Genomic DNA, 23,078 nt, shown 5'->3' with positions numbered 1-23,078 from the left:
TGGATAACAAATCTAAACACCCTTATTTTACAAGACCCTTTCCCACAGCCACCGCTGATCTGAATAGCCTGAACAAGCTCCATTAGATTTTATCTGGGAACTGGCAAAAGGGGCTCAATCTGAAAGACAGGAACCAGATGCTTTCCCTTCAGTGTACAGTCTAGGGAAATTTGGGTCAATAAATTTTAGCTCATGTAATACACACACGTGGCAGACCATTGGAGAGGGTACAGCATGGCAAGCATTTTCAGCCTGTTTTCCATACCTGGATGGTGTCCTGCTGCTGTATCTAAAAGGTTCATAGTAAGACAGAGTCTGCCAAACTCAGCTGGAACCAAAGCTGTCTCAAAACCAGGCAATTTGCCTTGGACACGCTGCTGCTGACAGGGGGAAAAGCCATGAGCAGGCAGGGAGCAGGGTCCCTGCTGAGTCAGCCAGTGCCCAGGGCCCCCCTGAGCTGCTCCTAGGATACTGGGCTGACCAGGTCTGCCAATATTGCACAACCCCTGGGGAGATGGGGTGACAAGGGAAAACCATTGCACTGGGCACCTGAATGCATCTGAGCCTTTCAGCAGCCTCCCAGTATTGCAAAATCCACACTCATATAATATGCAAGTGGTAAGGTTTCTAATTTAGAATCTGCATTGGAACAAGAACAGAGAAGGCATTAAAGGGTACTGGCTTAACCTGGCACAAGTCTGCATTCAGCCAGGTAAGACTGTTGTCGTGCTCGAAAGAAACTTCCATCAGAGGCTCTGAGCACCATTTTCCCCATTTTCCACAGGGAAAAGTCTGAGGTCAGGACACACCTTACATCTCTGGGGCATAGTTAGCAGCCACAAAGAACAACTCAAGGAGCAATCATATACCTGCCCCCAGCTCAAATGCAGCAATGCTGATGCTCTCTCCAGACAGCTCAGCTGCAAACACAGCTCTGGGGGACCACAAGGGAATGGCTGCTCCAGTGGGAGCTGTACCCAACACAGAGGAGAGCCCTGTAGAAGTGGGGATGAGCTGCAGGGACACAGGCTGTGGAGTCTGTAGTGGGAGTTTGTGTCCTGTTGGAAGAAAATGGGCAGAATCTGAACCAGAACCTGCCTGAGAGCAAAAACGGGATGGGCAGCAGAGCACAGCAGAGGCTTGGAGGGCAGCAAAATTGGGGTGGGTGCTGAGAGAGGGAGATGCTGGCAGAATGCGGGAGGGAAGCACTAGGAAACAAGTTTCCACTAACTTCACCTCCTAATCTCTAAATGTCTAAAAATCAGCCATCAGTCAGTGTGTGAGCCATTCAATTGTGGCTGTCAGTAGTCAGCAAGACACATCTAGAAGGAAGACAGGCACTGAGAGCTCAGCACAACAAGAACCGAATCAGAGGAGCTACTTACCTGAGCCATCAGTCCTGGGAGATGCCTACCTGCAGCTGAGCTACAGGAAAAAACCGATTTTCCTACAGGCTAAAGAGACCCATGGGAATCAGGTGTCATTTAGTAATGACAGCATTCCTACCTAGGAAGAGAAAGCAGCCAAAAAAAGCAGTTATATTAGATCAGTATTGGTAGCGCTGCTGAGAGAAACAGCTCAGGGGAGGAAGAGCATTTTTTGGGCAGGGTCCTGGCTACTCAAAAAGGGGCTGGGGACTGTGAATATTTCAAGTGTGATGAACTCAGTATCACAGGAAAAGGACCTTTACCCTGTCTTGGGAAAGGGGGTCACCTGTCAGAAATACCCACCTCCTCTACCAAAGGCGGCACCCTCAGGAGCTATTTCCACCTGCAAGTGGTGATGGGGTAAGTGATCTGCAGGTTTTTTTCAGGTGAGAGGCCTTTGAGTTAACAGCAAATACAAGCCTGCTGTGTTAAATGAACTTTATTCCATTTACAAAACAATATGAGCTCCTCACACTGCCACTGAGTCGCTGCATCTGTCAGGTCAAACTGTGTCAAAAGGTCTCTGACTCACTTCTTGCATCAGACCTGTAAGAAAATGAATCAGGGATGATCTTTAATATCTCAATCAGCCCCATAATCCTCCATAGATCTCCAGCCTAAATTCATCTCTCTCTGGCAGTCTCTTTGGGAGCCAAATTTGAGGCTAATTCTGTGCCTCATTCAGTGCAAGTAGGGTATGGGGAATGACAATAGTTATCACTCAAGGAGGTCAGCGAAGGAAAAAGGGGTTAAGGGATACACTCTGGGATTTAAGGGATACTGGAAGCCAGAGCATGTTGTATTTAGATGGGAGTGCTGGTGCTCAGGAAAGCGTCACAGGACACATCTCAACAAGGATTGCCAGACCTGTGATGGACTTGGTGAGCCCATCGAGGAAACAGAATCCAGCCCTGATGGAGAGGGAGGAAATTGGGGGTGTGGGAATGAAGGGAGTAACAGGAGCCTGGGGGTGGAGTGTGAGCAAAGCGGTAGGAAACGTCCAGGGTTTGGAGTTGTGCAGAGGGAGCCTCTGCCCACGGCAGGGGACTGGAGCAGGGAGGACAGGGAACAGTGGAAGAGCCACATTGCTTGAGCAATGCCTTTGCCTGATCTCTCAAGAACTGGAGACTAGGATGAGACCAAGGAACTGCCAATCTGGAACAGAGCAGAGGTGCCTGCAGTCGAGTACCTGGCTTCCAGCAGAGCTCAGAATTGGATGCTCTAGGGGAAAATCTTTGGTATCATCCCAGTTCCAGGAGGAGTGCAATACACCGAGTGTTTGCTCCCTTTGAGATAGCTACAGAGTCGTGGCAGGGCAGACAGGCTATTCATAAGCATATCAGGTGTCAGCTGAGCTCTTTGCACTCGCTACAGATCATACATCAAGTCTAATGAGAAAGAATACAGGCTGAGGGGAACAAATGAGCACAGGTTAACAAAGAGGTATCCTCTTAATACAATACATATGGGGAAGAACAGCAGCTGGCCCTGTGCACAGCACTGCTACATGGCCTTTGAAAGCTGAGCAAGATCATTTTACTGGCAAACATGGTGAGAAGGAAGGGTTGAGAATGCTGTTTGTGATGATGGTTCTGCATTATTAGGCAGAATTGTTTTTACCTGAAAAAAACCTGTATCCAAACCTATTCATAGAAGTTTCATTATGCTATCTTCTAAGGACATGTTGTGCCTAACAAAATAATAAGCCACCAGAAGGGTTAACTCTTTCTCTTTCCAAATCCTCTATGAGAGAGCTAGAACACAGATTTAAGAACAGACAAGAGATCATAGTTGTTTCAATTAATGTTTCAGCTAGCATCTGCTCTTTTTAATTAGTTGAAGTCTGGTGTTGTCTGGAGACAGAACTGCTGAGTAGAACTCTGTAGGCTTCCTTTCTGCTTAGCCAGCTATTCTGGTCCCTCTTGGTCCCTCTTGGTCTTTAGAAGCTTCTTCTCCGTTTCAAAAAGGCCAGAGCCTGTTGTGCACTGACACTCTGTGCCCACAGACCTTGTATACGTGTCACTGCAATAGGTTTCAAATCTGTGTTTCCCCCTGGAGGGAAAACTGACAGAGGAAAATACCTTACAGATGTCCTCTCCCCCTCCCAGACATGTGTCTGTACATTACTTCACTTATCAAAACTCAGTCTTCTTCCACAAACAGGCATTGTCATAGAGCAGATGCAGGTGGATGGAGAAGGGTTCCCCAGGACCTGTTAACCTTCCTGTTTTGCTGGAAGCTCACTGATCCTTCACCTCACTCTTTGTAACATGACCTTTGAGGATCTGAGTGTTTCAATTACACACAGATGAATAATTTACAAGTCACAGTTGTTGTAATAAACAAGTTCTGCTCTGTCCAAACACTCGACATCTAACATTAAATTTCCCTCAATTTGCAAAAACCTCCAGGACTTAAACAGCACTCAAAAATGTTTGGAGGAGAAGCTGATGAGGGAAGAGCAAGGTGGCATTTCACAGCAGCAAACAGCACTGGAAGCAAGTACCCCTCTTATCTCCAAGCAGGGCACTGACCCGTTGTACAAACTCCAGGTAGGAAAGCCACTGGTAAAGCAACCCCAGATGTAATATTTACCCAAGAGGAGACATTTCAATGGAAAACAAGCTACAGGATCTGCTGACATCCTGGTAGGGAGAACAGCGGTCATTCACACAGGTGCTATTCCCTCACAGCCGAGGGAATAGGAATGGGATGTGGAATTTCCAAGCATTTCTAAGTAATAAAGCTGTTGTTTCATGAGGAACATGTTTGTGCTGTCCATGATTCCAGTTAAACAGATGTAAAATGTGGATTTGGTTATTGTCCCACCAGAGATCCACCAGCAGAGTCACTTTGTTTCCTTGTGCCCTGGTATTCCATGCTTCAAATAAAGATGCAAACAGGCAAATCCTGCAAGAAAACAGCCAGGCTGGCACTAAACATTCCTGAACCACTGCACCCAGTACCCAGTGATGCCTCATTCTCTGGCAAAGGGAAGTGGATCCCATGAGCTACCCGAGGAACAAGAGCCACAGTTTTGAATTACAGATAATAGTTCCTATATAAGATTCTCTGAAGAATAAGATAGACAGGATTGAAATAGCTCAGGAGCAAAGCACATAACAGGGCTGTTTTTATCTTTAATCCATTCCACATGAGCAGAAAGAGTTTGGAGCCATGAAGCATGTGCTTCCTTTTGCAGCTCAACCCATAACTTTACTAATCCTTTTTGCTCTGCTCCATAAGCCTTTGTTGAAGGAAATTTGTGTGCAGGACTTGCAGGATCAGCCTGTCTTACCAGCTGCAGTTTCATCATCTTCCTAAGGTGACCAAAACATAGGCTGTCATTGAAAGGGGCAATCCCAAGCCCACATGTCCCTCTTCCTCAAACCATCACAATGATCATAATAAAAAGGGATCTTTTCCTCAGGCAGGGTATTTTTCAGCTGGATCAGTTCCCATGCAGTCACAGCAGTTGAAGTTTTGCCACAAGGCAAGGGCCAGGAAAAAGGCTGGAACTGTGCCTCAAGAGCTTAATGCAAAATCATGAAGTTAAAGCCTCAGGTTCCTGGGTCATTTGTCCCTGCAAATAGCCTGGATTTATAGTCCAGCTTAGGAAAGTCTCCTTGGCTGCAGCTTTGTGGCTCTCTTTACAATGGGCCAAATGCAAACCCCTAGGTCCCCAAAGTACGGAGCTCTGAGCGAAGTCTGAAACTAGTTACAGTTCATAGCTGGGGGTCAGGCCTAAGTGGTTATTCAGTACTGGTCTTGAAATTGCAGCCATACAATTCATTTGTATTCTCATCAGAGCAAATCAGTGGGGTCACCCCACTGAGCCCAGGCTCAGCCTCCCAGATCTCACTCTCCATTTTCTGGATCCATCCTTAGAAGTTTTCAAATGAGCTGGACAAGGCCTTGAGCAGCCTGACATGACTTCGAAGTTATCCCTGCTTTGACCAGGAGGCTGGACTAGAGACCTCCAGAGATCCCTCCCCAATGCCATTATTCTGAGATTCTTTCATCTTCCACTGCACCTGCATCAGGCTCTGCCACACCACCACCAACAAGCAGTCCCCGCACTGACTGAGCCACATGTCAGGGAGCCCAAGTCAGCTGGCTCTTCATGGTATTGGCTGCATTAGCCCAGGAGCTGGAGCAAAGCACAGACCTCATCTGTGTGCAATTGTCTCAGCACACATCAGAATAAGCTTTACATTGCAAAAGAAACTGTCCCAGACCTGGCTGGGATCCCAAGGTGAAGACTGCAGAACGTTTTCTCTTCTTCCCAGCAGGAAGAAGTCTGCATCCTCAGTAAGAACAAGTGTGAAATACAAATCACTGAGCACTTGCTGCTTGTTGTCCAAGTCATTACACAGCACAGGAGTACCCGCAGTGAAAGGATAGATGACAGGGGCTGTCTTGTCACTTCTGTGTGGCCCTTCAGAGATTTTAGCAGTTTTCATCCACTAGATTGAAATCTAAGCAGTTGAAAGAATACCACACATTCATTTCAGATGAGACATCCCAGGAACACACTGGGGCTGGGCATCAGTGGTACCAAAGACCTGAGTGGGTTCTGCTCCATCAGCTTGTTTGCAAAGGTGGGAGCTGAGCTCACAGGTCTTCTTTCAGAGCCCCGCTCTGGAGTCACTTCTCCTTCAACCCAGAGGATGGACCAGGGTTTCTTGGTGCTCGTCAAGCCTGTAGACCTCATCTATAAGGTGAAAGGGGCGAGAGTGGGACGGAGCCAAATCCCCAGTCCCGGCAGTACAGGGCTGCTGCCATCTCGTGGCTGCCTCTGGACATGCAAAGATTACCGGGGACAACTTCCCAGCTGGAAAATTTTCCATTGAGATAAAATCCTTCCTGGAAATAAGCTTCACCTGGAGAGCAGGGGGTAAACAACAGTCCCAGTTGTTAGAGCCTGTGGGGCCATAGCACTTGGGTACCACAGCTTTGCTGTTCCTGGGAGGTCTAATGCTCACCTTCTTCAATAGCTGCTCACCTGGTTTGGGATGGCTCCACCCCAAGCTGTAGTGATGCTTTTTACATCAGGCCAGCACTTCCCTGTACCCTATGACCTAAGGAGACAAGAGACATCCCTGTTACTGTTGAGAGGCCCTGGATTTGCTGTGCTGACGCAGCAGTCAATTTGTGCGGCCGTTCAGCCTGGCCTTCACGATGGTTTGGTGCTGGGAAGGGAGATGATCTGCAGGGAGACATGCTGGGGTCAGATGGGATGGATATGGTATCCAGTACTGTTTCTTTTGGCATCTTTTCATTGACCTGTGGTGCTGATGGAGGGATTTATAGTCTGAATAAGGTAAAAATGGAGGAGAACCACACGGTCACTCTTTCTTCCCCTTTCAGCCTCCCTGCAGAGCTCAGCAGCCTGCACAGAACTCAACATAAGTGTGAGAACAGCCAGAAATTCTCCATGGGATCTCCAAAACTATCTACTTCCCCCCAGGCAGGAGACAGGCAGGAGAACAGTGTCCCAGAGAGACCCAGCAGTAGAAAAACTTCTACTGACAGCTCACCAGAGACCATACTGAAGCAGAGAGCTGGCTGCACTGCCTTCAGCAGAGCTCTTGCAGGTGTTGTCTTGTGGACACTCACTTGAGGATACCTTCTTCTTCATTGTCTTTAATCATGGGAATAGGCTCCAACTTCCCCTTCTCCCTCCTGGGATTCTCCAGGTTCTGCAGTTGCACAATTCACAGGGAAAGAGCAGAACAAGAGCTCCAGGGAAAGAAAAATCTGCCAATCCCTTTGGTATTTCTGTGGTGTTTGCTGGTGGCTGCCAGGCTTTTCTCTCTGGCACATATTGTGGCTCACATCACAGAAACTAAAGTGAAATACTGAAATAAATGAGTCCCCTTGAGAACACTCTGGGCAATGGGGAGATGACTGCTCAGTGACCTGTGCAGCATCCTGGGTACACGGGGAATTTCCTGTAATGATAAGACTACAAAGGAATATTTATTTATCTAGATACTTATTCAGCTTTCATCTCTGTCAGCATTTCTCAATCAGCCATTTCAAAATGTTTTGCCATCACTAATTAACCCTCACAGCACCTCTGTAGTAGAATCAGCATCCATGCATGTCCATGGGGTGACCGAATGGAGAAGTAATCCCTTCATAAAAAAACTGAGCAAAGAAATTATGATATCTTGAAATCCTAATCCTGTGCCCTAACAAAATCACCCCCTACAAGTCCCAAAGTCTCAGACATCCTGTTGGAAACATAAGCAGCCACCTGCCTTTCTTACCATGCCAACTGCCTGACTTTCTCAGCTGGGCACCGAGGAAGCACTGTCCAAACATTTAACAATCCCAAAAACTGGGGTGCCCTGAAGTGCCACTACAGAACCCAGAAACCCTTAAGGACCTGCAGGACTGGTCAGCTGCACAGCCTGTGCCAGCAGGCAGATTTTTCCCATGATGTTGCACATGCTATTTATTCCATTCATTAACCAAGTTAATGGTGGCTAAGAATAGACCCCAGATGTCCTTCTGGCCTTAAAAACTTCTTTGCCCTCAAGGAAACACAAAGCCTAAGTGGGTCATGGCATGGGTAGGACACAAATAGTGAACCCAAGCTATGAAGAGCTTGCACATTTCCAAGAATTCACAAAATGCATCTCAGCTTTTCAATAACCTCTGTTCCACTTCTGGGAAATAAGTGGTTAGCAAGGATAGTTCAGAACAGAGCAATGGATATATAAATGTATAATTGATTGATATAGAGATTATGCCAGACAGAGACAGAGCTGTTCAAATGTCTTCAGTTTCTGTTGTCTATTTCTGTGATGTTACCACTGCAGCAAACTCTCAATTCTGTAATAAACTGGTATTTCTGAACAAAGGCCATTTCATATTATGCCTTTAGAAAAATGCATCTTTAGTACAATTTAGTCCTGATTTTTATTTTGGTTTTGGTAATAGAAATTATTCTATAGTGTCATTTTTTATACATATTCCCTGATACAGTTGGGAAATTTCCCAAAACATACTAAAGATAGCACTGTGGTTTTCTGCATCACTGCTCAAAATCAAAGCATTCATGGGCAGAATAAAGAAAAATTTCTTCCTATATAAGCATTTTTCTTCTGTTGCCTGAATCCAGTCTCTTGATAATCAGCAATTAGAGAAAAGAACTATAACAATCAAATGGGAGTTTTCACTTACAGAAATTCAAGCTATTTATTGCACAAGTTATTCAGACACAGAAAGCTGTTTGAAAACCTCTCAGTAAATGAAAGAAGCTGCTATTTCTGAAAGCTGAAATTGTATTAATAGATATTCCAAAGAGTCTAAAGAAGAACACAATCCATTTGGGACTGATTTGGTCTTCTGAGAAACCAGGAAGAGTAAATAGGGGGATTTAAGGAACTTCCCCTCTGTGAAAATGTATCACTCTTTTTCAACTGATATCCAGTCTCCAAACTGTGACTGTTCACACTTTACAAGCCGAAAGACCAAGGCAGAGGCTAGGAAATGATAAACTATGATCATTTCCACAACCAGGGGCTCCAGCTCTCATTTCCTTAACCCTTTGCTTGCAGACATGGAGCTAAATACTCAATTCCTGGGCCTCAGGAACAGAAATAATCATAGAATAGAATCACAAGATCATTAAGGTTGGAAAAGACCTTCAAGATTATCGAGTCCAAACGTTGACCAAACACCACCATGCCAACTGAACCACAGCACTAAGTGCCATGTTGAACACTTTCAGGGATGGTGACTCCACCACTTCCCTGGGCAGCCATTCCAATGCCTGACCACCCTTTCAGTGAAGAAATTCTTTCTGAGATGAATAATGGATAGAAAACCCAGCAAGCCCAGGGGGACCTCTCACAACACAGCATTTTCCTTCATTTTCCAAGGGAGTTCAAACCAGCATCTGATTTGAACTCCAGCAAGCTGCCTGCTCAGAACACCTGCTCATGTGTCTGCATTGCAGCCAGACATCCTGGCAGTGTCCAGGGACAGGTTGGACGGGGCTTGGAGCAACCTGGTCTAGTGGAAGATGTCCCTGCTCATGGCAGGGGGTTGGAACCAGAGGATCTTTAATGTCCGTTCCAACCCAAACCGTTCAATGATTCCACGACCCCTCCCGTGCCTGTGTGCTGTCGGCTGCCGCCTGGCAACGGGAGCGCGGGTTTCCATGGAACCGCAAACAGAGCCGGCGGCGCCTCTGCCCCGTCCCGCTCCGACCGCGGCTTCCCGGGGAGAGGAGCCCGCAGGATCCCCCCTTTGGGTGAGAAACCAAAAAATACAGGGGAGGGGCAATCGCAGCAACTTCTTTGCGGTTTGTGACATCAGATACTGTGTCTCAGTCGGACTAGCGGAGGTGCTGGCCCCTGTCCCCGAGAAACCACACGCACTCACCGCCTGCTTCTCCATGGATGGTGGGGGGGTGTGCCAGGGACAGATGTGTCCCATCCACACACCCACCTGTGTGACACGACCTGCTCTGCAGCGATGGTGTCATCTAAATCATCTGAGTGTATAAAACACACTCACCCAATGCTTTGGGAACATGGTGGATGGATTTACTGCATTATTTTTTAGAACTATCTGCATGTTTACTTTGGCATTTTAGATTTTTCTTTTTTTTTTTTGCACAGCAGCTTGATGCAAGGGAAAAACACTGAATAAAGGTTTTGGTATATTAAAACCATGAATGCCTTATCTATTGATTCCCATGCTACTGGCCACTGGCATGTAGCTACTGGAACATAAAAATGTCAGAGGAACTAATATATGCCAAATGATTCTAGCAATAAAGCATTTTTATTTGCATTATTGAGCTTAATAATTATAGTTAGCACAGTTAGTGCTTCTGTAGCTTTTGGCATTATTTCCAAAGTGATGTGCAAAAAAACCTATTAAAAACCAAAACAACCTCAGACTAAAAGTACCTTAATAAAATTAATATTTATAAGTTAATCTTAAAAACAGTTTCCTACATTTAGCTAAAATTATATTATAAAGCACTTTTTATCTCTGAGGATTGCACTGATAATTATTTGCCGTATGCCAGTATCCTCTGTCTAATCCTGCTTTTCAGTCTTATTCCCTGTAGCAGGAGTTTAAATCAACCACAGGAACAAGAAAATTTTTATGAGAAGGTTTTCAGATCAGAGAAATCAAGGTGTGCACTGAGGGCGGAGCCTCCAGGTGTTTGCTGCAACTGCTCTGCAGGTTTCACAAACTCTATTCGACCGAATGCCTCGGGTGTTTGACTGCCTTCCCACCCCTGCCCTGGTGGGGCTTTCTCCAAAACTCACATCATCAGCAGGGGTGATGTTGTTCCAGGATGTAGATGGGAGACCCCTAGAGAAAAATATTCCCTTACATTGAGCAAAGTTCAGAGAGACTTGAAATCTGAGTAACCAGTCAAGGAGGCTTTGGGAAAAGGTACTTCAAGAACTGAAAAGGAGAGAGAAAACATTTGGGATATATTCAAACAGCCTAAATTCTATCTCAGCCTCTGTGTCTCACCAGCAGTGAAAGTTTGACACCTCCAAAGAATTGGATACTAATTGGGCAGCTGCAGAAACACAGCCAATAGGAAACACAAAGCACCAAGGACGTACACGGAAATTAGGCCAGATGAGTTTAGCTCAATATACATAAAAATTGGAGGCTGTTCAGAGCAAAAACTGATGCTTTAAAATAGCCTTAAAACTAGTGCAAGAGGAAGAAGATATTTTCTACAGTTCTTATATCAGTGCAGATCAGGAATGGTGCCAGCAGCAGAATTGCATCAATTGAACTAATACCTCACTGCGCCCAGCTCGCTGCCTTTGGTGATTAAAGGATAACTTTAACAATGGTCTATCTGTGCTTTGCAAATGAGATCATTTCAATTATGCCTTTTCCCTTAGGACCCATAGCAAAACTACAAAAGAGACTGGAGTCAGAGAACAAAAAACTAACCTTCACCAATTTGCCAACCTAAAAGGAAACACAGCGGAGTTCATACAACATGTCTGTGCTGTCCAACAATCATTCCGCCTCATCGCAAGAAACCCACAATGCTGAAACAATTCCTGGTAAGAGCTTTAAGGAGTAAAAAATGTAGCTTGTGAACTAGTGACAGGAGAATGAAAAAGCATGGGTGTGGGTCTGAACTGGTGACTGGGTGGAAAAAGAGACGAGGTACTTGGGTTGCTTGTCACCTCCAAAGTGTTTTGTCATTCATTTCCCTTCAGTGTGTGTGTAAGGAAGACTGTGTTTCACCCAACTTTCACATAAGCCAGGGATGAGCATCTCTTTTGGGGGTCAGAGCACAAATGTTTTGCAGTTTAATGAAGCTTTTTGTTAATTCCTACAGACATTAAAGGCTCAGTGGTTAAGATCCAGAAAGCCCCTAGGCCTACCACTGCTGTAAAACTTACCACATCAGTTACTGGCAGGTCCCAACTGATTGACTTGTTTATGGTTTTCTTTGGGCCAGGGTCAAGGACAGCATCTCAACACACAGCATCAACATCTAAAAGTCTCTCTTCCAGCCCTGCAATGGAAACCCGCCTTGTGCTGTCAGGTAAGGACACAATGCTCCAGCAGCCTTCCCTTGTTCAGTCAAAGGAGAGGCCTGCAGTCAAATTCTTCTGCCCACAAAGAGATGAGGTGGGTAAAACAGCTGCAGACCTACCAAAAACCCTGTCTGAAATCCTCAGCTGATCATTAGATATGGTCAAGTGACATAAACCATGCAGAGGTCTCAGTTATATCAGTGGATTCTCATAAGCCCTATCCAGCTCCCTGCTCCAGCTGGGAGCACAGCTGCCCACCCTCCAGGCGTGATGCAGCAGATCACACTCCCTTTGCACTGAGTCCTGATATCCTGCTTCACGTCTTCTACATCCTCATCCATTTGTTTTTTGCAGAAAGCTCTGACGAGGATGAAGAAAACCCAACGAAAAATCCATTTACAATCCCATCAGATGCTGATATTTTTGCACTAAGGGACAAGGAAATCAAAAAGGCAAAGGCGGTGTGTATACATGCTCTAGGCCAATGTATTTAACAAGCACTTACTAGGGCAGGCAACCAACCAATGAATACCAAATTTTAGTGCATGAGAGATCAAAAGATCACTTCATGAGAAACCTGGGGATGTTCAGCCCAGAGAGGAAAAGGCTCTGGGAGACCTGATTGCAGTCTTTCAGTACTCAGAGGGTGCTTATCAAAAAAAGAATAGCAACTTTTTACAGAAACAGATAGTGAAAGAACCAGGGGGAATTATTTTAAACCTAAAGAGAAGAGATATAGATTAGATGTGAGGAAGAAATTCTTTACTCAGAGGGTAGTGAGGCACTGGAACAGGTTGCTCAAAGAAGTTGTGGTTGCACCATCCCTGGAAGTGTCCAAGGCCAGGTTGGATGGGGCTTTGAGCAAGCTGGTCTAGTGGAAGGTGTCCCTGCCCATGGCAGAGGTGTTGGAACTAGTTTATCTTTAAGGTCCCTTCCAAGCCAAGTCATTCTGTGATTCTCTGGTCTGACTGTTGCACATGGTCACACAGCCTGGCAGTAGCGTAGAAAGAAGCAAGAGGTCTTTGTTTCTAAAGCACAGTGGGAGGGATCCAAACAAGCTTTAGCAAGGCCTCCTCACCTCACACTGATGACTGATACAGTCTGGTTCTTGCTTGGGTTGAAGGTCACTATATAAGTACAGGGAAGAACTTGGGAAGAAGTGCACTAAGGGTGTCTGCTGAGGCATGTCCTCAGCATAACCCATGGCCAAACTGTGCAGACAGCAATGAATTACACTTCAGTCCATAAGAAAACACTGAGCAGGAACAACTTTTTGTCCTCCAGAAAGGTCTAGAGTGGGTTTGAAAAGATCCTCTCAATCTGAACTTGGTGGTTTATGTGCCATTGGGAAAATTGGACTGAGCTGGTTAAGTGTGGGCTGTCCTGTTGTTCCCTTTAACTAGGGGACTTACAGGATGAATCTCAGAAAATTTCCGTTCACTCAGAGGAATAATCCAGGAAGGAAAAATGAGGACACTGAGTAGGTACAAATTAGCACAGCTGGTGGATGGATGCAGAATACAAATCAACACACTAATGAGAACAAGAGCTAAGGAATTTAGCTTTTCAGTTGCCTCAAGAGAGAATATCACTAGGATTAGTCAGAAAAACCAGGCAAACATGCATCATCAGAATATCAGCAGTCTGCAAATTTCTAGACTGTGAATAGCTACTCACGACTTTAAAAACCACAGCAAACAAAGCACACAATCAAACTGTCCACGTATCTGACTTCCCACAGGAACATGAAAGGAAGAAGACCTTGAAAGTCCATGAGAAAACTACTTACTCCACTAAAATAAAAGAAAAAAGTGGGTTGATGAAAGCTCTGAAAAAGGAGGAAGAAGAGGAGAGCAGAAAACAGCCAACAAGTGAAGAGAGACTGAAAGTTCTTCAGGAGATTCTCTCACGGAAGTTAGGCATGCAAAAAGGTGCAGAACAGTCTCTGTCTTTGCAGTGGTGCTGCTCAGCTGGGAAACAGCCTAAGGCAAAGAAGGGATGGGAGGAGCAGTTGGCCCTGGCTGACTTTGGTGAGGTCTTGCAGACACAATAGTTGGCTGCATCTTGCCAACCTCTGTGTGGCTGAACCATCTCCATCTCATGCATTTACATACAGAGCACGTGGCACCCCCTCCACGGTAGCCTGGGTTCCACTGTCCTTCACAGTATCTGGGAGCTCTCAGAATCTGCTGGGAGCCACCTGAGTTTGCAGGACCTTCTGTAATAGAAACATTTCTACTAAGCTGACCTAAAGTTGGATTTTAGTGGATACAGGCCTAAATTTTCTACCTCTGACATGAGCAGTAGCTTTCCCATTAATGTCTAGAGCACAAGGACCAGATTCTCAGCTCCATTCCATCTGAATTTACTCCATGAAACTGATCCTAAACAAGGATTTCATACTCCATATAAAACCGATCCTAAACAAGGTAAAAACTGTAATACAATAACCAGTATTGCTGACTCCAATGCCAACCAGATCCATGCTCATGGTAGCCCACATATTCACTGTGTTTTGCCTTTGCCATATTTTCCCCTTTAGTCTAAGCAACTTTACATTCTAATTTCAGACTACGCATTAGAAAGGGAGACCTTCCATGGCTACCTAAATGACAGAAGAGAGATCTTTTTTCTTGAGGTACTTTGCTTTTAGAATGTTACTTTCTCTTCATTTAATTACTCTTCTCTGTGTTGCTTTGTTTTGGTGTTTTTTCCCCTGAGATGCACTGCCTATAGATGTTTCCAAGGAGGCACACATCAGACCTCATGGATTGACTGTCCAGGTCCTGTGTTACAGACACTAATAGTCTGTAGCCCAGCAATTCCCAATCAAGAAATAAAGGAGCATATGTCATTTGCATCATTCCATAGCCACTCTGCAACTATTTCAGTTGTTAGAAGCACAGATACCCTGGCCTTTTGACTCCTGCTGTTCCATACATAAATTGTAGCTGGGAGCCATTCTGAACTCAAAATAAGGGGGTGGAGTAACTGTGCTGGAATATCCCCATTATTCATCTCTATTTTTGTGCTGTAACAAAACTGAATCAATCAATCTTTGTCAGCCAGGAGCTAACACAGTGCTGGGACTTCTGGTTTCTGTCTTTAGTTTCACTGCTTCTTTGTTATGTTCCTTCTGAAATAACCTCTGGCCTCTATATACCTCTATGCATTAAGACACACACCTTGGTTTTAAGTCCTTACCCTCTCTGCCAACAACTATCATGTAATACAGTAACCAAGAACAAAGCTTAACCAAAGTACCTTTAAAATCAACCAACCAATGCGACTGTGTTGCCTTTGTGGTTCATTTCAGTATGCCATGGCAGTGAAGCGAGATGAAATTAAAAAGATGGAGGACATAGCAAAGAATGAGGAAAAAAAACTGGAAAAGGCTGAGAAAAGGATGGAGAAGGATGCTGCCATGTTTGAGGAGTTCCTGCAGGAGAACCAAAATAACTCTGTCAAAGCCCTGAAAATGTAAGGAACGTTGAACCGTGTGCTCTTTCGTGCTGGACACAGGAGATTTTCTGCTTGACCCTCCTGCAGGGTTTTTGGCTATGAAACACTCCTGATTTTCCCAGAGTTACAGTCCTGGTGGCACTTTCTCCCCACACATTCAGTAAAAGAGAGGAAGGAGAACAACAGCCAGGGAATACTCTCATTGCAAAAGCCCTTGATCTGGTGGCAGCAAGAAACCTACTGCTGGCCCCACCACTTCCATTCTTCTCACAGCACCCTTACTAGGGGGAGATGCCTCTGCCCAACTCCTCAAGGCAGGAACAGTCCCCTCAGTGAAGGAGGCTGAGCACTTTGGCCCATTACAAGTATCACCAGGGCAGAGCAGCAACTGATGCTCAGCAGCAGCCAAATTAGGGAGATCTAAACACTGGGATGCCATACTCCTTGCCAAGAGAAGTAGGGCCTTGAGGCAGGACACAGACATCACCTGGGATACACCCATAACACAGACTTCTAGTGCTTGTATCACATCTTTTTTGCTGTTTCATATGCACCTCAATTCACTACTCACTACTAAATTGTTTAATGTCTTATATTTATGCATTCTTTCCTAGGGCCAAAGAAGAAACCTCAGCAAAGAGAAAGAAAATAATGGAGCTCCGGGCAATCAATTCCCAAATAACAAAGGTCCAAGGGTAATAGTTGCTCATTATTCCTGCTTGGCCTTTAACAGCCCTTGCACTGGTGTACTTTCACAGTCCTTGGGGGTGAAAGATTTCCAAAAATGTTCCATTTTAAGAGTCAAAATATTTCGGCTTTTGTTTTCCAGATGCTGGCTTTGTTTCTAAAACAACTTGACTAGTTTTTATCAATATTGTTAAGAAGTGTAAACATTCCAAAACCAAAATCAAATGCTTAGTATCAGATTAAAAACCAAACAAAACTAAGCAATGCATTTTAATGGGCACCCATGGAAAGACAAAAGAAATAACTGTAATAACCATTATGAGTTGAGCTGGCAAAATTTCTCATTCCTTTTCAAGTAAAAATTCCAAAGTTAGCAAGCCCAGTGACATATCAAGGCTCTGGCCACAGAGATATGACCAGGCAGCTTCCACATGAGGAACCACAAAGAACACATGGGGCGGGTTCCCATTTGTTTTTGCATGTCCATGAAAATATGTGCCCTCTTGTCCCTTCTCTGGGTTAAGCTGAATATCAAGAGCAAGAAAGAAGGTGTTCAAGCAGAGGCTTTCCTCCCTGCTAACAAACTTTGTCCACTTCTCTCAATCCAGAGATATATCCAGAATTCAGGATACTCTGCAGGAGTACAAGATGTACAGGGACATCCTCTATCAGCTGTCTCCAAAAGAGTGGCAGAAGGAACACGGAAAAAAGCACAAAAAGGATAAGGATTTGAAAACAGAATCCAGAGCTAATGAAGGGAGTGCCTCATCTGCCCCTGGGGCAGAGCAGGGTGAGTGCCATGAGTGCCAGGGAAGTGCTGCCTGCTCCTCTTTGGGACAGCCCCAGGCTTTGAGTACCTCCCTTCTTGTCTCCAGACCAGGGTGTGACAGCCAGGACTGCCCATACCGTCAGTTTTACAGATATGCCAAGCTCCCTGCTGTATTCAGAAAGTTTGGATTCCAGGTCACGTGATATCAGGCCACAGCTCAAACAGTTCCTGAAGCCTCTTTTAACAAGAGAACTGTAAGTACAAGACAATGCAAACAACACACTTAAATACTGCAGAGAGCACTCAGTTGACTCGAGTCAGCAGAGGGGAATCCTACTCCTCACCTTTGCTGCGGGCATACTGAGAGCTGGGGCTTATTGGAACAAATCCAAATACCAGTAGAAAGCCATCAGGTGTGCAAGTCAGTACCGATGTGCCTACTCCTACAGAGCTCTGTCCTTAAATCCTCTGCTGAGAGCCCTGCCCCAAGTGGGGCTGGCACTAAGATGATGCAAACAAAGGGTTTTTAACCCCTCCATGGCACAGGGTGACAGGTGCAAGTGAACAGGTGAACAGACAGGTGAACAGACTGCGCTGCAAAGAGCAGCCAGGCACCTCTTGCCCCCTCTTTCATCTCTTGTGCAGAGGAAGAAGCACTCAACAAGCTTCTCCCAGGGCAAGTAAAAACTGCAGTCTCCCCATGGTGGCTACACCGTGTCATTTAGGAGCAGTACCATGTCTCACAAAGAGCACAGGGCTTCTTCTACATTTGTGCTGCTGCTGCTGCTGCCTGAGCCTTTCTAGTAAGGCTCTTGCCTTTGCCTTCTCTTTGCCCAAGAGTCAAAACCTCCCAGTGAGTTTAAAGGCATTTGGATCAACACCATCAGTTCAGGCTCACGTGTCCTGTCCCAGTCCCACTGGGACAGCACAGCCTGGAGCAGCACAAAAGGCAGCTTGCTCAGGGCCTGTTTGTGTGACCCCTAGGTCCTACTGACACCCAAACAGGCCACAGCCATGGGGAGGCAAATGTGGGAATGTGCAAAGGACTGTAGAGGAGCAAACAGCAATAGCAAAAAACCCCAGTGTTCATAAGTCACTAACAAGGTCTCCGTGAGCTCTCATTTCTCTAAGGGCCTAATACACAAAATGCTTTTTCAGAAGTTCCTTGGAGGAAACAGAAAATGAAATCAGCTCGGATGAAGATGAGGTCAGAAGTCCTATGTTGAAATATTTACATTTTTGGTTTGTCCTGTGCCATTTATTGATATTACTAATTTCCCTCGCCTTATAACCATTTGTTATGGTACTGAGGAGTTACTGTAGCCACAAATTATAAACGTATGTTTATACATTCATAAAAGTTCATGTTTTGGCAATATGTATTATAAATAGTTTAGTTGAACTTTCCTCCTCCAGTTTCCAAAAACCTGCCATCATCTCTAAGCTTGTCATCCCCCAACCTGATATGACATCATATAATGGAAGATTTTTAAATTAGTGATTTATGTCTGAAATTGAAGCTTTCCTCTCACAGATGTTTGAATCACTTTTTACCCCCCAAAACACTACTTGTTTTGGGGGTGAGCTGCTGAGGCAGAGTAAAGCTACACACATGGCAGGAAGGTGGGAGACATTTGTAAATGGACAGCCACAGACCTCTCTTGATGGAAGAGTGTTTGAACAGCCAGGGCTGGTGCAGACCAACCTCCAGGTAGTTCAAGAGGCTGGAGAAGGAAAAACACTCATCACATGTGTTTTCCACCCTAGGAGCCTGAGTTGTATTTTACTCATCCCGAACAACTGCTGATTACTTTCATGAAGATGCAGGATGAGAACATATCCTTCATCAAGAATTCCCAGGATATTGAGGAAAAATGGAACAAGGTCCAGCACACTTTCATCACCACACACGAAAGCATGTAAGTGTGATCCTGCAAGAGATGGGAAGGGACCCCTCTGCCCACCACTAGCATCTCACTACCTGCAGATCACATGTAATGCTGTTCACACAGCACACAACAGAGACTCTGTTGTGAGCTCCCAGGAAAGCGTCCCATCTATGTTTAATTTAGAAGATAAGGCTTGAGCTTGGGACTAATTCCTTAGTCCTCAAGGTGCAGACTAGGGAACTGATGTATTTAGCATCCTGGAGTGAATATGAGACAGAAGCATTGTGTAATTCTCATAAAGAAAGATCAAAGGAAGAAACAAGGCAATTTCTGGAGTGATCCAGACCAGCACCTACAATGACTCAATGTAAAACCTTCTAAGAGGAAGACAGAAGGGAACCCAAGTGTCATTGTAATATACTATTTCAATGGCAGCTAGACACACATATTCCCATTCAAAGTGTAATTTATCCCCTTGTGAAAATTTTTAAATCTGGATCCCCCACTGACTATTAAAAAATCTTAGTTTAGCTAGGCTACTTTTTCCTTCCTCACATTAGCACAGAAACTGTTTTTCCAGAAAAAACAGAAGCTCTCAGGGCTGTGGGTGCAAATTTCCAGGAAAAGCTGAAGTGTTACCTCCATCTGCTGGCAGTAGAAGGGATGGGCCCAGGCTGGGGGGAGCAGAAGAACCCTGTGTTTCAGAGATGCCCTTTCCAAATACCTCCTCTCTCTTCTGGCCTAGGGAGAAGGAGTTAGCAGAGCTGAAACAGGAGGTAAACACCCTGCAGTCCGCTGTCGCCCAGGAAGAAGAGAGAATAGCAGAGCTGAAGCTCAGAGTCCACCTCTTTTCCTGTGGAGAACATGAAGCTGATGACCAGGTACATGCTGAGATCAAGGCAAGGGGGGTTCACATGGGTGTAAGTGGTTCCTCTCCACCAGCCATATCCATATCCCGGGAACAGAGCAGGCAGTGGGTTCACTGGGCAGGGATCAGCACTATTTCCCAGCAATGGAGCTATAGCAAGGGCAGGTTTAGGGCACTGCTGAGACAGCAAATGTGCCTGCTCCATGCAGCTGCTATGAGGTGAGAGCAGGGGCCATAAAGACACCTGGGCAGCCCAAACCTGCCCCAAGTCACAGCAAAGCTAGGAAGATGGGACCAACAGGAGAAAGGCTCAATAAAGCCATCTGTCCCAGCCACTGCTGCTAAGCCAACCGCAAACCAAGCAACTGAGTCTTGCTGAGGAAATTAAAGTGTTTCCTTTACTGACTTCCTTTGGTTTTGGAGGGATATTATGGTTCTACTGGGCAGGACCCAGATGTGCCTCTTACATACCTCCTCTTACCTCTAGGACAAAATGCTCACAAGCCTGAAGAAGAAGGTGTTGGAAGTCTATTCCCACTGCACTGGAGACAATGAGACAAACCTGAAGACAATAGAGATGCTAAAAGTAATAGAAAAACAGCTCAATGATTTACTGGATAACCTGGAGGGAATTCCATCATCACAGATAGAAAAGGCTCAGAAAGCCATGAGAAAGGAAAAGAGGGCAAGGTAAGGCAAGACCCTCTTCTGGAAAATACCTCTATTTTTAAATAGAGGTCAAAAAAAGACTCAAAAAGAGTCAAATCGACCCAAAAAACTGTAGCAGCAATCTGAAATCCCATGTGACCAATCCATACCATTTTTCTTCTGTAAGGGTTCCACATTCATAGAACTTGAGTCTCCTGAGCAGTGAGCAGCAGCTCACAGCTACATTAGAAAAGACCTGCAAGCTACATTGGAGAAGGGAAAAATTCAGAAGAATAAAAAACACCAAACTCACAAACAAACCAGACTCAATGATGAGAATCATAATTTTAAGAAGACTACTTACAATATTTAATCTGATTAAATAGAAAATTACTCCTTTTAAACTGATTAAATAGAAAATTACTCCTCTAGTTAACACACTCAAAGTCTGCCATGCCCTGATATTTTGTCAGGTATTCAATAGGTACATAAGGGTATTTCACAGCAATGACAGGTTTCAAATGTTTCTTCTACAAAACTCTTAAATTTGACTTGTTTTATTAAATAGTAGCCAATTAAAACAATCAATTCAGGTTCCAAGATAAGACACATTCCCTTTGGCCCAGTCACTTACATGAAATTTCCCCTCAAAAATTGCAAAGACAAATGAACTGCTGACCGTATCAGGCCATCTTCAGGTGAATGAGAACAGTCTGAGGATTTAAAGCCAGAGCAGTGATATTTCCCTCCTGCTTACTCTTTCTCTGTATCTTTATTCAGCTTTGGAGTAGAAAGGGTGTGGTGTTTCTTCCTGATGTTCTGTGAATGGGCCTGCACTCTTAAATTACAAAATAAGACACACATTTATTCTATGCTGGGGATAGAGGAGAATAATTCAGGGAAGATCCTGACACCACATACCCCACACCCCAAATAAAAACAAAACCAATCAAACTAAAAAAAAACCTTCAAAAAGCATTTAAAGTTTTCCTCAGGATCACAAGGTTAAGAATTCAGTTCAGTTACCTTCCCAGTAACAAACTCCAGCAAAGGCTGCACCCAAACCCCTGTGCTCTGGTGGTCCTACATGGTTACATGTAAGGTGTGATGTAAAATGTAATGTTAGATGTTCATGCTGTGTGTCAAAAGCACATCTGGTGTAGCTGCATGCTGGATTTAACTCATCCTTTATTTCCTCCCTTCAAAAGGCTCAGAGAGGAAAAGCTGAAACAGAAGCAGCAGCAGGAGGAAGAATTGAAAAGGGACATGGAAAGATTCCAGGCAACTGTAGAAAAAAAGGTAAGTGCAGTGATTCTCACCTCAATAGCCCACTTCAGGGAAGCTAGAGGTACCTGAATAGCAAGTGTTTAAGGGAATAGTGTTACTAGGGGCCTCCACAGCTGTGTGGGGATGGTACCAATAGCCAGGCATAGCACAATTTACAATTTACAGGAGTGATGTAACTTAAGCCACTGCTGGGAAGTCAGTCACAGTGCACACTCTTCCAGCTCAGTATCCTTCCATTGTCTTTCTCCTATCCTTCTCTCAACCACATGGCTCCCTCCATTACTTGCCAGTTCTCAGTAAGCTCATTTCAACTCAATAACTTGGCTGTATTAAACAAAGCAAGAACACTGGCAAATGAGGAAATGGGCATGAGCAAGACACACCTGACAACAGCAGCAAGACCCTCAGTCAGCTTCGCCATCCCATCAAACCACACCTTTTCTGACATGTGCCATATTATGCCAAACTGAGCTTCAGCCACAGCCCCTGCTGCACCTTCCACAGGCCAACACGGCAGCAAGGACACCCCAGCTCTGTCACACAGCAAAGCACTGACAGCATGGGTGACAGAGAACAGGTGCCATGAGAGAACAGAGGGTTCTGCAGGCTCCCGCTGATATTTCTTTGGACTTCCAACTTCCCCTGCTCTTCCTGAGACAGTACAAATGACAGTACAAATGAGTCAGAAACCAGCTGTAGGTACAACAGTACGTTGTAGCAGCTGAAGCACAAGCACACACATGGCCTTCAGGTGCTTCACATGCACTTTCTAATACAAAAAACACACTTAGACACACTGCAGCCTGCCTAGAAAATAGAGAGCAAGGGGCCACGGCCCCTCATGAAACAGCTTTAGCCACGTGGTTCAGACACAGCACTGATTAACATAGCTCTTCTTCCTCCGCAGAATGGCGGGAAGCTGGTGTTTCATTCCAACCCACCTGCCAGGAAGGAGAAGAAGACCACCCAAGAACAAATAGATAAGGAGAAGGAAGAACAAATGTATTATTTCTCTTGACAGCACAGCCTCAATCACAGCACATAGGGCTGAAGCTGCTCTAGAACTAGTCTTGTAGATCTACATTCTGTCTTTGCTCAGTTGAACAACTTCAGTCCCATGAAACTTCCTTCTTCTCCTATTCTAAGACTCCAGGGAAAATTTGCAACCTCTTTTCCTGCCCATTGATATTTTGCCTAAGAAAATAAATAAAAATTATCTTATTTTGCTTCTCAGGCTCCTGCTAAGCACCAATGCTTTTCTCATTCAGTGTTTAATGCCAGTAGCTCTATGCCTACAAACCCGAGCAGAGAGATCTATCACAGTCCTGGGTGACAACCTTTGTTAAGGCACAACTAAGTCAGGCACCTGCCAGACACTTAAGATAAATCACAAGATTGTTGAAGGGCTATAAAAAACAATGGCTATGCTTTAATCCAAAGGATGGGTTTCATTACAGACTCCACCCCACTACTGCGGAAAAGACGCAA

General features: G+C 45.0%; 1 protein-coding gene across 1 annotated transcript; it reads left to right on the top strand.

The window, feature by feature from the left end:
- The first annotated feature begins 9,583 nt into the window (after nt 1-9,583).
- Nucleotides 9,584-22,842, top strand: CFAP100 (cilia and flagella associated protein 100). The gene is made up of 16 exons (XM_018068749.2): nt 9,584-9,696; nt 11,330-11,497; nt 11,902-11,988; nt 12,335-12,441; nt 13,722-13,911; nt 14,551-14,618; nt 15,297-15,460; nt 16,057-16,137; nt 16,738-16,919; nt 17,005-17,152; nt 18,057-18,105; nt 18,666-18,817; nt 19,533-19,668; nt 20,143-20,345; nt 21,512-21,602; nt 22,498-22,842. Exons 2-16 carry the CDS (start codon nt 11,431-11,433, stop codon nt 22,606-22,608), a joined length of 1,836 nt encoding a protein of 611 aa, XP_017924238.2. The 5' UTR covers nt 9,584-9,696; nt 11,330-11,430; the 3' UTR covers nt 22,609-22,842.
- The last annotated feature ends 236 nt before the right edge of the window (nt 22,843-23,078 follow it).

This window comes from Manacus vitellinus, unplaced genomic scaffold, assembly GCF_001715985.3.
Source record: "Manacus vitellinus isolate BGI_N305 unplaced genomic scaffold, ASM171598v3 scaffold_14_pilon, whole genome shotgun sequence".
Classification (NCBI taxonomy): domain Eukaryota; kingdom Metazoa; phylum Chordata; class Aves; order Passeriformes; family Pipridae; genus Manacus; species Manacus vitellinus.
Note: the sequence above shows the minus strand (reverse complement) of the source record. Positions and strands in the feature narration are given on the sequence as shown.

What these genes read in the sequence shown, in the direction of transcription:
- CFAP100 (XM_018068749.2), top strand. Translation starts at nt 11,431, where the DNA reads ATGTCTGTGCTGTCCAACAATCATTCCGCCTCATCGCAAGAAACCCAC. An exon ending in GAGAGATCTTTTTTCTTGAG is followed by an intron (nt 14,619 to 15,296) that starts GTACTTTGCTTT and finishes GGTTCATTTCAG; the next exon opens with TATGCCATGGCAGTGAAGCG. An exon ending in AACATGAAGCTGATGACCAG is followed by an intron (nt 19,669 to 20,142) that starts GTACATGCTGAG and finishes TCTTACCTCTAG; the next exon opens with GACAAAATGCTCACAAGCCT.